The 16881-nt window shown below is 39.4% G+C and overlaps 1 protein-coding gene across 17 annotated transcripts in view; it reads left to right on the top strand.

Moving 5' to 3' along the window:
* The window catches only part of KTN1 (kinectin 1), a 145313-nt gene extending 140107 nt beyond the window's left edge, over nt 1–5206 (top strand). For all 17 annotated transcript variants that reach the window (XM_073211198.1, XM_073211205.1, XM_073211199.1 and 14 more), the window contains one exon: nt 4732–5206. In XM_073211198.1, coding sequence (XP_073067299.1) covers nt 4732–4736 — 5 coding nt within the window. In that variant the 3' untranslated portion in view covers nt 4737–5206. The remainder of the gene's footprint in view (nt 1–4731) is intronic.
* Nucleotides 5207–16881: the final 11675 nt, after the last annotated feature.

The following is a 16881-nucleotide window of genomic DNA, read 5'->3' as shown; positions in this document are numbered from 1 at the left end:
TTTAAGTTTGCTTATAGGTAGTCAGAGAAGTCCAGTTTTAAACTACTGAAGTGAGCTTAATTGAAGATAGATAAACCCATCATTAACCAAACCATGTTATGAAATTTTATCACCCTTATTACTTGGGAAAGCTCAGATTTGTTGGCATTTATAAATTACTTGGATTCCAGCTGGTGAATGCAGATTGATTGATTGATTCCTGGATTTTGCCTGTTTTAAGAATGCTGTAAGTCACACACTGCATTGGGTAGTTAGGATATTCTAATAGGCACTGAACACTTCAGATATTCTTCTTTTGAGGCTGTTTGTTCTAATATTGTCATGGTGTCTGGAGATCAGTTAAGCGACCTGTGCAACACATGGGGCAATCCATCACTGAATTGTTCCTTTAGAACCCGTAGTGAGACTGCTGCAGCCGTCCAGAGGCCTCGGGATAGGTGGGTGTCTTGGAGGGTGGGGTGGACTGCCATTTGGATTATACAGGGGGCATTCTGTCTCACTTTTAAAGAATGATGTCCTCTGGCCTGCCTTAGCGAACACTCTCCCTTATAGTACTCTTTCAATAGGTCAGTTACCCCTAAGAAGACTTTCCAGATGAACCCAGCACATTCCTTTAGCCAGTCAGCAAAAAATAATTATATCTTAATCTTTTATCCTTGGCAAGTTGCCTAGAATAAAACTTCTGCCACATTATTAATCCCCCTTCCCCAAAATGATTGTCAATAGTCTTGTTTCCTGCCTCACAGGGAAACTCTCCTTGTATGTCTTCAGCCCTGCTCTCTTCTTTCCACACTTTCCTTCTGTTCAGTTTTGAAAACATGCTCAAATGTCTTATTTTAACTTTGTATTTCTTTTCAAGTTACTACCCTAATTTTTTTACTTCATGTTTAACAAAGATTCTTAAATAAAGAAACTATTCTCATAGTATCTATTTCTTTACTTGCTATTAACTGCTCCGTCTACTTTAGAATGACTTTTTGCCATTCCACTGGAACTGTGTTTTTTCCTGAAGTCATCAGTGATTTCCTAATTGTTAATCTAAACAAGATAGTGAAAATAGTTACAAAATATGCTAAATATGCTGATGTCAATCTATACGCCTTTATGTTATAAGGGAAGGGCTTCATTTCTGAGAGCTTAAAAAAAACAGTAAGATCACCTGTTACCACTTACGTTTAGACTTCCAACAGCAATATCTCTCCAACATTTCAAAAGTGTCCTTTAAAGTGTTCCTCCCAAACGTGTTCTGCTTATAGTAAGTCTTATGAGCCATTTTTTTGTCTTTCTTATATACACATTTGCCTTAACCATATTAAGTTTGAGACTAATACTGATCATTGGTGGTAACACTTTTTTCAGATTTTTTTCTTCCTGATTTATAAAATTGTTGTAGTTTATTAAAACAAATACATATACCCAAGCAGTACAGCTAAAACTGAACTGTTTGTCATGCAGCTCCTCTGAGTGATAACTCAGCATTTTTTGGCCAGGTAATAAAGTCCAAATTTGGCTAATGAAAGGGTGATTGAGTTTCAAGAGTGTATCCTAAAGGATAGGGTGGGTTGTCTGAAGGTAGAGGGCCACCAGGCACTTGAGAACTCGTTCTTTCCATAACCCAGCACTGACAATGATGACCTCCCTTTAGGCACCCCTTGGTTCCTATAGCTCTTCTTTATGCCTTTTAAATTACTCTGAAGTTTTTAACTCCAGTCATCAGTTTTTGCTCAATATATTTCTCCCTCTTGTAAACTTTTTTAAAACTACTACTGGATGATTAAATTGGAAATAGAAATTTCTTACTCATCAGAGATGTAGATTAATATTTGTCAAGAAACTTGCTTATTTTTAGTATATACTGTTAGTACATACCTATGAATTAAGATAATGCTGTACAAATTCAGTACAGGAAAAGCTGTTTTTAAAAGACAAGAAAGATGATATGCAGTAATTTAGTTTTCTAAATCCTAATACACAGGACTTAGCATTCGTGAGCTGTAGGGGAAGGTATATTTATCTTATATCCTTTATTTGTAAAACCTTAACCTTTCTTTTCTTCTGGAAGTCTCTTCCCTCAAAAAAAACCCTGTCATTTCTCCCCCACTTTTTGAATTAAGATGATTTTTTGTAGTTTTGGACTGGACTGGCAACCCTAGTGTTTTATAGTGTATTTTTTTTTTTTGTTCCCAGGTATCTGGTTTTCCTTCTTTCATATTTGCCACTTTTCTAAGCATTCTAAGTGTATATCTGACTGTATCAGGAAACTTCATTACCCCAGTGCCTTAGTCTTTTTAGGCTGCTTTAACAAAAATCCTATAATCTGGGTGACTTAAACATTTATTTCTCACAGTTCTGGAGGCTTGGAGTCTGAGCTCAAGATGCTCGCAGATTCTGTGTTCGTGAGAACCACCTCCTGGTTTAAAGATGGCTGTCCTCCTGCTGCTCCTCACATGGCAGAAGGAGTGAGGGAGCGCTCTGGGGGCCCTTTTATAAGGGCACTAATCCCATTCATGAATGTGAAGTCTTCCAAATACTGTTAGATCAGGGAATAGAATCTCAGCATAAGGATTTTGGGGAACACAGAGCCCCCACCCATAACCCTCAGGCTCCCTCACCTCAGAACCTGTTTGTGGGATCCTATGGAGGGAGGACGGTGATTTTAATAGCTGACACTTCACGAATATGCTTCTAACTGTGGTCATTAGTTTGATCTTCACAGCAGCCCAGTGTGCTAGGTAGGGTAGGTATTATTATTTATTTTTTTCTTCCCCTTTTACAACAGACCCAAAGAGGTTCTGTAACTTGAAGAACGCACAGCTAACTGGGTGAGCTGAAATTTAAAATCAGGGTGGTCCGCATTTGCAACAATATGGATGGAGCTAGAGGGTATTATGCTCAGTGAAATAAGCCAGGCAGAGAAAGACAAGTACTGAATGATTTCACTCACATGTGGAATATAAGAACAAAGAAAAAATTGAAGGAACAAAACAGCAGCAGAAACACAGAACCCAAGAATGGACTAACAGTTACCAAAGGGAAAGGGACTGGGGAGGATGGGTGGGAAGGGAGGGATAAGGGTCGGGGGAAGAAAGGGGGCATTATGATTAGCATGTATAATGTGAAGGCGGGGCATGGGGAGTGCTGTGCAACACAGAGAAGACAAGTAGTGATTCTATACTGATGGACAGTGACTGTAATGGGATTTGTGGGGGGGGGCTTGGTGATTGGGGGAGTCTAGTAAACATAATGTTCCTCATGTAACTGTAGATTAATGATACCAAAAAATAAAATTAAATAAAATCAGGGTGGTCTGGGCCCATGGTCTGTGCACTTATTTGGTACTTCTCCCTAATTTCAGGTACTTTATGCTCTGATCTCTTTTATCATTGCTTTCTTTTCTCATAATTGTGTCACATCCTTTGTTGCCAGCCTCTTAAAGAGTTTCTTCAGTCAATTCTGACTTTTTCCTGAAGTTGGTATTTGGTTTCTCAGTAGTGAATTGGAGAGGCTCACAGTGCTATCTAGAAAAAATTGAGGTGAAGTTTAGTGTTACTTGTTTTGTATGTATGTGCTCTCTCTACTCCCTTTGACAAATAAATTCTTTTGTGATGCAGTTGTCTGGTTTCTGAAAGAAAAAACTTCTTTTGTAGTGCTATTGAAGCATAAAAGTTAATGTTCCAGGTAAAAATCAGCTTTTATTTCTACACTTCATATGTGAATCAGGTTTTCATTTTCTGTAATGTGTTTACTTAGCTCTTCATAGTTTAATGTATCAGTGGGCTATGTAGACTTTCTGATAAACTGTTAATCTTGTTTTAATGAGAGAACAAGATATAACCAGTTGTAAGTTTGCTTTTTAACTTTCTAATTCCTTCTTTCCCCTCAGCTTTTTATTTTGAAAATTTTCACATGCAAAGAAAAGTTGAATGAATAGTATAACACTCACACACCCTTCACCTGCTTCATCTCTCTGTGTATCCATATTTACTGATGTCAAACCATTTGAAAATAACTTTTAGATATGGCGTTTTATCCCTGAACTCTTCAGTATGCATCTCCCAAGAACAAAGACATTTTCTTACAAATCCATAGTACTAATATCACATCCCCCAAAAACTGGTAGTTCTTTAATTCATCCATTATTAAACCCACATTCAATTATCCCTAATTATACCCAATATATCTTTTTAGCAATTTTCCCAAACCAGGATCCATTCAAAATTCACATGTTACATTTGATTAAGTCCTTCTAGTCTCTCTGATGGCTTTTGAAGTTTGATTTCTTTAGTCATTTTATCTGAACTTGGAAAGCTTCATAAGGCTTCAGGATCTCTGTCTGAAACTTTAATTATTCATTCTTAGGTGAATTGTAAACATCAGCTTTTCAATGCTAACTGCTCACCTACTAGCTTTACATTCTTTAGAGTAGAACTAATAAAAATGGATTCCCCATATTCTTATAAGTGTTTTCTAATAGATTTTGAAATCTGTACATTGTTCTAAGTTTAGTCTGAGGTTTTGGTTCACATATTAAAAAATATACCCCAAAACAACTTACGAATCCTGAGGTTTTTCTCTTGTTTTTGATTACTATTAGTATTAATTACTTTGATCGTAGTTACAAGGGCAATGCTAGATCAGATGGAATATGTACTTTTGGTGTTTGACAAATACCTTCTGATTACCTTTTGTGTCTTTTAAAAAATGCATTCATTTCTTTCTGATCTTTTGCAGAGTGAAGTAATTGGGATACTATTCATTCAAGGATAACAGAAGGCATTGTATTATATTTTGCCAAATTAAAGCCTTATTTATGTTTTCACCCTTTGTACTTCGTCAGAAACACTGAACAGAGTTTTGTCTTTTCTAATCCTTGTTAGACTACTGATCTAAAGAGAAAAAAGCAACTCTGTAGACACCTTCAGAGTTTAGTTTTATAATAAAAACTGTTTGAATAATTAGACCTTTACATTCCTGAAGATAAAATAAACATGTAATCTTGTATCTTATTTTGCTCAATAAAATTGTTCAGAAGATCAAAAGTGGTAAAGACAATGTAATATTTAACATTTTAATACTGATATTGTACCTGTTTTACTTAACATTTTGGGGAGTAACTGCCTCTGACTTCAAGAAAACACTTTTTTTGTTGCTAATGTAATCCGTTTTTTGTAATGGCGTCAGCAAATAAAGGGATGCTTATTATTCAGACTTGTTCTAATTTTCATTGAGCTTTAACAAAAGATTTCATTAGCATTATAGAGCAACGTAATTTAAAATACAATATTAGTTGCAATCTTTAAACAAGATAAGGTAGGTTTTGTTGTTACACAATTTCCTTATGGAGCTCTGCATCTTCTCTGTGGTTCTGTGCAATGCATACTGTGCCCCAAATTGCTGTGGGTTATAGAAAGGTGAGACAAGTATTTAGGGTTTCAGACATACCAACCCTACTGCAGGTAGAGGAGCTCTACTTTATTTTTACTATTTTATTTTTTTAAGTAACTTTTTAATTTACTCATTGACAGGACTTAATGTTACACAGTTTGTGTGTTATCTTTTTTGTTGTTGAAGAATGTATTTGTAACAAAAAAGTTGGATGAAAAACTGAGCCCTTCAGATGCTAAATAATCACTGACATTATCTTGACTGTTGAGTATTAAAGTACCTGCATGGCCATACTGTGGCCTCCTTTTTCATTCATACTTCTACAATGGGATCTGGCCACATTCTGTGCTCCCTGCTTAATACCTTTCTCTTGGTTGGTCTTGGCTTGTTCCCCTATTGACCATTCCTCTCACTATCTTTGTATATAGAATTTGTAGTCTTCCAATGTACATTTGGTCACTTCCCATCCCTCTAGCACAAAGTAAGCTCCATGAGGACAGGAATCATCTCTTGTTCTTTGTTTTATCCCCAGCCCTGAGAAAGTGCCTCACACTTAATTGTGCTCAAATATTTAAATAAATGAATGGATGAAATTTATTTTTATAGCTTGAGGATTATCTGAAGTCGTACTCGCAATCTTCTCACATTATGGCATGGGCACCACACAGTATTTCTAAGGTATATAGAAATAAATTGATGTGGCTGCTTATGGTCAGTGATGACTGACTGGGGGTTTGGGCTACCCCAGACCTTACCAGGTTGCATATTCAGGACACCACTGGGAAATTGGTCCCAAGATCAGATACTACATCATCATCTTTCTCTTTTTCCTTTGCTCTTGTCTGTAGAGATACTAATGTCTTTACCATCTGAAAGAAACAAAAACAGAAATCCCACCATCCCTCTTACAATCTCTTCTTGCTACCCTCCACTCCCATCAGAGCTTATTTCCTAATAATTGTATAATTGTATTATGTTTTCAACTTCCTTGTGTTTGAAATTTTAAAAATATAATTGCAAGAGCCTAAGGACTCAGTCCAATCTCTTATTAATTTGTTCCCTTTCTCTCAATGTTCCCATCAAATACACACTCATCTTTTTGCCTGTGAAGTGGCCGAAAGTTCACAATGTTGCCTATTCCAATTTGGGACAGTTGTCATTGTTAATGGTTATTAGGTTATCATATTAAAACTTGTGTTGATGTAATTACATCAATTTGTCCTGGTTTTTACTCCAGGATCACATAGGAAAAGCTTACCACACTCCCATTTAGTTACTTTTCAAATATGCCAAGATGGCTCCATGTTTTTTTAAGTCTATTCCCATCTAAGTTAAATACTGCCCGTTCTTAGTTTCCCTGACTGATGAGGCCAAACTAGCCTATTTGTCTCATCCATTCCCAGCTTGACACTTTCCCCAAGTGTGTTATAAGTGAATTGCTAGGAGATGAAGGAGCATCAGAAGAGAGGGAGATTTGTGTCCTCAGTCTCTAGTAGTTCTCCCTGCCACTGTTGCCACCATTTGAGGCATGAAGCTCTCAGAACTTGGGGAGAACCTGCAGGGAGAACGAGCAGTGTAGTTGGGAGTAGACTTGCTGATCCCCAAAAAGAGAATGGAGAGATGTGGAAGGGAGGAGTGAGGGATGAGGAGATCCTGTGAAGCGGACTACTCAGTTTGGTGTGGCAAACTTGCCAGTTTCCTGGAGGTCAGTGACTGTGTGAAGCATCCAGGCTTGAATGCCTTGCAAGCGTTCACCCAGCAGCAAGAGGCCATGGGGTGTGCATGTGTGTGGGCAGTAGCTGTATTTCCCGCAGAGAATTCGGCCAGGGCTGGCGTTTCCACATGTCTTGCATTCCAGAACATAGTGTACAGGCCCGTGCCACTTGCGGGATCCGCCCCAGAGGGCATGTATGGGAGACGCAGTAGCCACCAAAGAGGGCTGCACTTGTACTCTTAGTTGAGTAAAGATGTTTGTCCCTTCACCCTTTCATCATCTGGGTCCGCAGAGGAGTAAGCACCACAGAGGAGTTAAAGAACAGACTCCTTGTTGGTGCCTTGAAGGTCAGTAGCGAAGCCTGAGCTGGGGGTTTGGTGGGAGGTGGGTTAGTAAACTAGGCTGCACCGGTCTCGGTTTAACTACAGGATAGCAATGGATTAGCTCAGGATGTGCTTCGCCGAAGAGGGAGAGGCTGCAGAGTATTATTGAAAGTCATTAGTAGGAAAAATGAGACCAAGTCCAGGCAGTTCTACCAACTGGTTGATAGATTTTTCTCTTTCTTCTTAACTCAATTTTTGTCATTTAGGTTTTCCTCAAAAACTGGGCCAATTTCATATTCATAGGTAGAATTCCAGTATAAGGCAGCTAGCACATCTCACTTAACCACATGCCATTTTTTAAGCCCTTGGGTCAATTCATTTAGTCCTCAGCAGAATCTGAGGGAGTGTTTTTGTCATCTCCTTATGGATAAGGGAACTGAGTCACAGGGAAGACAAAATGTCTAAGGTCTCACAGTTCCTAAGTGCAGGAACCAGGATTCTAACTTCCAACTTGTGTTTTGGCTGATACCCTTATTCAGGGTCATTCATATATATATATATGTATACATATATGTATAAGTTCACATAAGAAAGATATATATTAGTCATAATTTTAAGAATTAACTATAGTTTTTTTACCGTCATTTGTGCCTGATGTTAAGTGCCTTCTCATTTTCTCTTGATTGTACTTTCCAAGGGATTGTGTCTCAGTGGTTCTCAGAAGTGTAGACTGCAGAGCCCTAAGCATCTCCATGACCCTTTCCAGGATTCTGAAAGGTCAAAACTACTCTAATAATACTCAGATGTTACTTGCCTTTTTGATAACAATACGAAGATGCTATTTGTCTTTTTCACTGATGTTGCTAGAGCAGTGTAAGCAAAAACTTCTGGTGCTTCAGCAAGGATCAAAGCAATGGCTCCAAACTGTGTTACTAGTTACTGTATTTTTACCGCTAGTAAAATCACCCCCAGTGGAAACAATAGCAGGTTCACTTAGGAATGCCTTTGCTAATGAGATCAGTAGTGATATTAATGAATGTCGTTTTTTGGGATGTATAAGGAAATGTGCCAATATATGATAAACCTGCAGAACTCAGTAAACCAGTATTTTCTAGGTGATCACTGCACAATGTTAAAAAGTCATGCATGTGTAAAGGGTCAATTCAAAGCAAGATAATGGATTCTAATGTGATGGTGCAAAAAAAGTTCATTGATAGGGTTTCAGAGTCCACATTGCATCTTTAGGAAATTACCGCATGTTGAGTTTTGTTATTGTACCAAAAAATATCCACAATGATATGAAATGGCTACTCTTTGTTTTCCAGTGCCATATCTGCAAGGCCAGATTTTTTCTTCTTAGACTTCCACCAAAACAACATAGCACAACAGATTAAATGCAGAAGCAGTTGCCTTCTGTTAAGCCAGATAGTAAAGAAATTTGCAAACAAAGCAATGCCAGTCTTCTCTCTACATCTTTGGTTGTTCTGGAAAATGAAGTTATATTTCACAAAAACATGTTCATAATTTTTAGATAAATGAACATTTAAATATTTTCATGGTTTTAATTTCTAGTATATTGAATATTAATAGAAATAATAAAGACAGAAGCTTTTAAAAGGGTAGGAGTTCCAAGACCAAAAATTTGAGGGATACAGGTGTAGTGGGTCATTTATTTTTAGCAGTTTTTAATTATACTAGGCAACTGTGTCACCACTTTGTTGTACTTTGTTTTATATTCATTTGTGTTTTTAGCATTTTCACCTTTCTATCTTCTTTGGATTTATTTTGTTGCACTTTGCCAGCTCTTGTCTTTAAATTTTAATTCATTTGTTTTCAAGTCTTGTTTTGTTACTGATTTTCCTCTGGACTTTTTTGCACCCTACAGATTTTGATATGAAGGGCTTTTGTTGTCATTCAGTTTTTAATTTTTAAAAAATCATTAAATATTGCAAATATACAGAAGAATCATGGAATAGAAAAAACCCTGTGTACCCCACTCAATATCGAGTATTAATATTTTGTATATTTGCTTGAGGTGTTTTTTAATAAAAGAAACAAAAATTAGGTATAGTATAAGTATTTTGTATATACCTCCCAGATCTCATCTCTCCCTCTCCAGGGGAAGCCACTGCACTGAAGGTAATATTTATCATTTAACTCATGTTGTTACACGATTAATACATATACAATAGATATGTATCCAGAAACAGCATATAATACAGTGTTCTGTATGTTTTCAAGCTTTATATAGATCAGTCTGCTATTTGCTTTATTTGCTCAGCACTAGCTTTAAAATTTATACATGCACCTTTTATTCTTTCATTTCTCACTGTGGACATGCCACAAATTATTTGTACATTTCTCTGCTAAGAGACATTTAAGTTGTCATCAATGTATAAAAATTCTGTGTAACTTTCATTTTGATTTTCTTTAAGCCAAGAGTTTTTTTTGGAGTGTATGTATTTTTCACATGGATTTTTGAAGCATTATTTTCTAATATTACTGCTTTTGGGTTAGTGAGCATGACTTGTATGACACCAGTTTCCTCAATATGTGGAGACTTCAAAACAAAAGTTAGAAACCAGAAAAGATTTATTTAGTTTCCAGCTAGACGGTTATCAGCAAGAACGCTAATAAGCTTTTGCAGGAAATGATTTTATTATGTGAAGTAATTTGAATTTTCAAAATACTTTGCCAGGTTATTACCCTCTTCAGTTAGAAAGTGAGAAAGTGAGAAAGAGTTGGAGATTATTTATTTATCAGTTATCTCAGGAACCCAGGAAACAGCCAAACAGGTGGGGAAAGGTCTCATTTACATTTATGTAGGTCTCTTGCTTTTGCTGTGAAGAATCAAGAAATTACAATTCTTGAGGTAAGAGTAGTTTCTGCCGGAGCTATTCAATACAAAGTTCTTGGGATTTCACTCAATGCTAAATTCAAAGTTTCTGTTTATCTTCTGAAGTCAGTACTCATTTCAAAATATGTAAAATATAGTATTGTTCACGTAATCCATAGACTATGGTTGCAGGAAATGGAAATTGGCCTGCTTACATTGATTAGTTGTGTTGGTAAGTTCCATCACCACCTAAATCATGCAGGCTTTTTGGCTGCATGCATGTCGTTTTTCTCCTTGGTAGCTGTGTATGTAAAATAAAGTGGTTCTAGTAAATTCTAACCCAAATGCAACATTGAGTTTTCTTCAGTTCCTCTGTTGTCAAGTACATAGTCCTTATTTGTAAATATTCCAAGCTATTGAAAAGAGTGAATATCTTCTGTTTGCTACATTCAGGTTTCTTTAATTGATGCATTTCTATGGTTCCCAAGCTGTGGTTCTCGTTCCTTAAGTGTAAGGTGGAGCTCAAGAATTCGCGTTCTGCACATGTTCCAAGCGATGCTGATACAGCCGACTTGGGGACCACATGCTGAAAATTGTGCTCTATGGTTTCAGTTTGCTTTTCTTCACAGTTCCTTCACGGATTCATGTCACGGGAGTTCTTGTTTTCACATGTTACTACTTATTATTTTCATATCATTTCTGTAATTTCAAATTTGAGGAAGGGAAAGAGTTTGCAGCATGTGCTCAGTCTACCACCTTGATAACTGAGTTTTTCCAAAATAAGCCTAAAAAATGTAAAGTGCCAATTGTTGTTTTTCTGGTTTTGTGATAATTCCTGGTTATTCTACACAAGGCGTATTTTTTTTTATGTTAAGCTTTTTTTTCTCTTTGGTGATTTATATCCCCTCACTTCCCAAGCCTGAGTATGTATGAATGCTACTTTCCCATTGACCAACTTAAGATATTTATCCCTTTGAACAATCAGTTGGAATACAGTGAGATGGAAAAAACCAGTTTTTTTCATTTTTTATGCCAAGGACAGAACGATTTATGCACTCAACAGTATGAGAACAACATAGAAACCCAGCTATAAAAATTCTTAGCGAATCTTTTTGCCTTGATATTATTCCCTTAGGGGACAGTCTCTATAGAATGGTCTTCTATTAAAACAGATGAACATGTCCAGTTACATGGAACAGTGTTGTTTTTCTGACAACCATCTTGGTAACTTTTTGACTCCGACTTACCATCTATTCTGAATAAACTAACTCCATTTCCTTCCCACACTTGCATAGGAAATACCAAACTTTCTTATATACACTGAGCACGTGGTTTTAGTGTTTATGCATAGCCTTAACAAGCAACTGGCTTCACTCCCTTACTACTCTTAGAATGGTTTAGGAGTGGATACAAATTACCACTTTACTATAGAACCCAAAATCCTAGAATATATGCTGATTTAGCTTGTATCATCCACTTTTTACTGACTTGTGACTGATGCCTCTATAAAGCAACTAATTAACCATTTACTTGGGGACATTTTATTCATAATGATGCCAATCATAATAATTAGGCATTTATTGAATGCTATTTTCCAGGTTCCATACTAAGTATTTCAACTGCATGTTTCATTTCACAATTAATTTACTTCTGAAAGTTATCTAGAATTATGTATTGGTTGTGGGAGTATATACTTTGTAGCCTTTGTAGAGCTTTCCAATGCCCAAGTTGAGTTTTTGGTAACCCAAAAAATGGACTTTATGGAAGCTGTAAGGATTCTCTACTATAGCCTCCAGAAGAAACTCCTCTCTGCCAACACCTTGATTTTATATCAGCAGAACCTGTGTAGGACTTCTGACTTCCAGGACTATAAGAAAATTACCTAGTTTATGATCATTATTACTGCAGCAACAGGAAGCTGGTGGAACTGCTCCTGGGGGTGATACCCTGTCATCTGACCCTGGCTAGGTGTTCCTGCTTGTCCAGTGTCTGCACCAGCTCTGGCCCAGAACACCCAGTGACCTTCCCCACGTTCGCAGGGCTACAGCTACACCTCCAGCCTCCCCTTCTAAGTCTGTCCTTCCTAGGTACTCTAGGTACTCTCCCTCTGCCCAAGGGGATTCCTTATAGAGTTATTTTTACCCTGTTACCAGTCATCCCTTGGCATAATTTGACCTGGCATAATTAATCTCTTAATCAGTTCAAATTTTGTGGCATTTCATCTCCTGATTGGACCCTCATTGATAAGTCCTTCATATATCCTCTCCTAAGATTCTCATCCTCATACTGTCCTGTGCTTTCTCACCACTGACCCAGTTTCTCCTCTCCTCACCTGAACCTTTCCACTTCTTCCTCGGAAAACTGATATCCTTCATCCATTATTTTTCTTTAAATCTTCTTTGAATTTATGCTATCTAGAAACACTGCCTCTCCTCTTTGCTGCTAACCATACACCTAGTTACCCCTCCCCATTTGTTAAAATTGGCATCCACCTTAGAGGTTTCTTCCTAGTGCAAGTTCCACAGCCATCACAGGTGATTTGCACTTCTCTGTGGATCTACAGCATTCTAGACTCTAGCTAAATATTTAGACCTGACTCCTGTAGCATTTCTTATGACTGCTGTAGCAAATTACCAAAACTTAATGCCTAAAACAACACAAATATATTCTCTCCCAGTTCTGGAGGCTAGAAGCCCAAAATCAGTTTCACTGCTATCGAAATGACCACTTCCTGGCCTTGGGATATTCCAGGAGTCAGCCAGCCACCAGTCTACTCTGTATTCCAGTGCAAAGGACACATTACAAGCTTTTGAGACGCTCCTACAGAATGCCCTCCCTCTTGACTGGAGATGAAGGATCCCCTTCATCTGGAGATTGCTTCCCCTTGTGGGGTGAAAAATTTCCTTCTCAACTGATTTCTAGCTCCAAACCATCTTAAGCCATCAGTGTGGGTGTGGGAATAAAGTTCAGGTGTCAGGAGGGTTGGCTCCTTCTGGAGGCTCTAAGGGAGAATCTGTTCCCTTCCTTTTCTGGCTTCTGGAGGCCCCCTGAATTCTCTGGCAAGCCCTCATATCAATCACTACAGCCTCTTGCTTCTGTCATCACATCTCCTTATTCATCCTTTGGCTTCTTACCTTCCTCTTATAGGGACCTTTTGATTAGATTTAAGGCCCATCTGGATAACCCAGGATAATATTCCCATCTCAAGATGGTAATCACATCTTCAAATCCCCCTTGCCATGTAACAAAGTCACAGCTTCTGGGCATTAGGACGTTGCTGTCTTTTGGGGGGGCCATTATTCGGACGACTTCCCTCCAAAGACCATCTCTTTCACACTTAGGATCATAGCTTTGCCACTATTCTCCAGTAGTCTACCCACAGATAACATCACATTATTTCAGGTTTCTTGACCTCTAAATCCCACTGTCCCTGTCATTTTCCCTCATGGGGGCTCTAGCCACTGGCCTTTACAAAAATTGTAATGCCTATTGATTTTATTCCTTTATGGTCCATCACATCAACATCTCTTGTGAATATATTAAATTCTGTTACCCTTGACCCTCACACATGCTTGGCAAAGAACTCCAAATCTATAGAATAGGCTATTGAAGTGGAAGCTTATGTATATAGAGACCAAATTGCAAAGAGGGGTGGGACTGAAATCTCCAGGACTCTGAAAACGGAAGACATGGGAAGTGGTGCTGTGGCCCTTTATTCCCACATGCCCACTGATGACATAAAAGGGTTTGGAGGTGGAAATCAGTTGAGGAGAAGGAAACTTTTCAGAGATTGCTGTTCTTGTGCTGTGAGTCACCCCACGAACCTCTGGGTGTCGTGTGTGTGTGTGTGTATGAGTGCATGTGTGCATGCATGCTTTATAAGCTTGCTTAGTGATAAAAAGTCTGATCTAGAGTCTTAAAAAGATCCTTAGGGATATTCCTGCCCATTCTCATGACCAGTTTCCTCTTTATTTACTAGAGGATAAAGTCTTTGAGGAGGAGAATCTGTCCTGCGCAAAGTCCAGTCTGATAGCTGTGAGTCACCCCACAAGGGGAAGCAATGGAGGATCCTTCATCTCCAGTCAAGAGGGAGGGCGTTCTGTGGGAGCATCTCAAAAGGTTGCAATGCATCCGTTGCACTGGAAAACAGAGTAGACTGGTGACTGGCTGACTCCTGGGAAATCCCAAGGCTGGAAAGTGGTCATTTTGATGGCAGGTTAGGGGAGAGTTGGCTTTACTGGATGGTCCACATTACCCAAGTTTTTTCAGAGGGAAGGATATGTGAATGTCTGCCATGGACCACACATGAGCTACATGAGGGAGAAAGCCAGTGGGGGTGTTCAAGTTCTTGAATGGGATGGTCTCCCACCTGATACCTGCAGGTAAGATTCTGGAGTCCAGACTGGGCTGACTGGCTGCACAGCATGCCTACTAAATGCTGCCGTAGCCAAGCTGTGCCTGATTGGGTGTGCCATCCTTTTAGGCAGCAACTCTCACCGAGAGTGACATTTGCTGTCTTAGGATGACAGTGTTGTAATTAGATCACTTACACCTCATCAGGCATTGGTTTCAAATCATTGTTTTGTTCCTCAAGCTGTGTGGTTGTGATGGAAACTTTACTTTGCATCATTAGGGCAGGGATTCTAGCACCTTCACAGGGTCATGGTGAGGACTGAAACACAGACCTGGGTCAAGCACATAACCGAGTGCCTGGCACTTAAAATTCCTCAGTGGATGTTTGCCTCCCAAAACAAGAGCTATGGCTTCTGGTCCTGCATCCTTAGTCCATGATCACCTAACACTTGGAGGCATCGTAGGGTTTCTTCAGTACTTGTGGACAGAACTCTTCAGTTCAATCTCAAAGACATTTGTTGAGTGCAAGTATGATAGTGTCTGATTCCCACATGTCCTGGGCTCCATGTGGCGGTAGTGGGTAGTCTGCGTTCTCCTTTATTTCTTACAGCCATGTTAGCCCTTGGCTTGGGCTTGCCAGGCCCGCTGGAAGCTTTGAAGAAACTGAAATGGTGATGGAGTCTTCTGCTGACCTTTTGAGGGACTGGAGTACGAGATCCCTATGTGTATTGCAGAGAAGCACTCACGGGCTTGGTTGTGTGCCCGGTCTCAAATCCTAGAGCATGAATTTGGGGAAGTGTTTTCCCACTGTGCAGTAAAAGGAATTCCAGTCCTCTGCAACTTGGAGGTGGTGTTTTCTTTAGTAGGAGAGAGGAGGCATCAGGATAAAGGAGTTTTTGTAGTCCCTGATTTCCATTTTTTCTCCCCTACCCCAGTATATCTCTCATGACCTGCTGGAGTCTTGAGTCTTGATTCTTCCACAAAGTGGAGACAGGGCCTAACACTTGCTATGAGGGCTGCCTGGTGACTCCTGTTGTGTCAAAGATGTTCGCTCAAGGAACAGGCTGCTTGTTCTTCATCCTGACATCTGCTCAGTCCAGGTGCTGGCCTATTTCTGGTAGCTGACTACAGGAATTACATCCCACCATGCCCAAACAGATCTCATGAGCCTATAATGCTCTGAACCTCTGGGTGTTGTGTGTGTGTGTGTGTGTGTGTGTGTGTGTATGAGTGCATGTGTGCATGCATGCTTTATAAGCTTGCTTAGTGATAAAAAGTCTGATCTAGAGTCTTAAAGATCCTTAGGGATTTTCCTGCCCTTTCTCATGACCAGTTTCCTCTTTATCTACTAGAGGATAAAGTCTTTGAAGAGGAGAATCTGTCCTGTGCAAAGCCCAGTCTGCATGTGTTGTTCTGGGTGTGCTTGGCTACCTGGGTTCCCCCGGCGTAGGCAGATAGACTCAGAGGAGCCAAGGGAGCAGCGGGAAGGGCCATCTGTGGGTTTGCACTTGGCTCGGCTTGAGACCAAAGGGGTGGCAGCAGGGACTTGTGTAATGCCAAGGTTCTCCTTTAGAAGTGAACTGCATGACAGGTCATAAGCCGCCTGACAAGGGAAAAATAACTGGAAGATAATAAAACTGAAAAAAAGGAAGTAGATTTAAGTAGTTATCACAACATAACAAGGAATAAATGCCTCCCAGCAGGTTCAGAAACCCTAAGTGGGTTTCTAAGGAAGTAGGAACCCATCCTCAAAGATGCCATTAACAATAACAGTGGCAGCAATAGTGGTGACATTTTTACAGGCCTTACCTCACACCAGACACAATGTTCAAGCCAATATAGATATGACTCACTGAGTCCTTACTGCATCTCTATGATACATGCAGTCTCAACTCCATTTCACACAAATGGACATGGAGGCACAGAGTTTAAGTTACCAGCTAAATCACATAGGGATGCATGGCAGTGGCAGCACGGGGCTTCAAAGGCAGGCTTGACTCCAAATCCCTAGTTGTTTTCTTTTTCCAGTTTTGATTAATAGGCTCCAAAGCAGTGTCAGTGTGAGGCAATTTGGTGATAAAATATACCGCGCCTTTTTCACAGGACTGTTGTCAGCGATTACAAGCGCTCTGAGGAGCATGCAGTACTGTACGAGTGCAAAGGCATTCCTGTTATTGGGCCATTTAGTTTTCCAGCTCTGCCAGTGGATTCTCAGTGCACAACACGTCTGTAATCGCTAGGGGGAGGCAAGAGACAGTGCAGAAAGGCAA

Source organism: Manis javanica, chromosome 8, assembly GCF_040802235.1.
Source record: "Manis javanica isolate MJ-LG chromosome 8, MJ_LKY, whole genome shotgun sequence".
Taxonomy (NCBI): domain Eukaryota; kingdom Metazoa; phylum Chordata; class Mammalia; order Pholidota; family Manidae; genus Manis; species Manis javanica.
The sequence above is the reverse complement of the archived record's forward strand: the minus strand, read 5'-3'. Positions and strand labels throughout refer to the sequence as shown.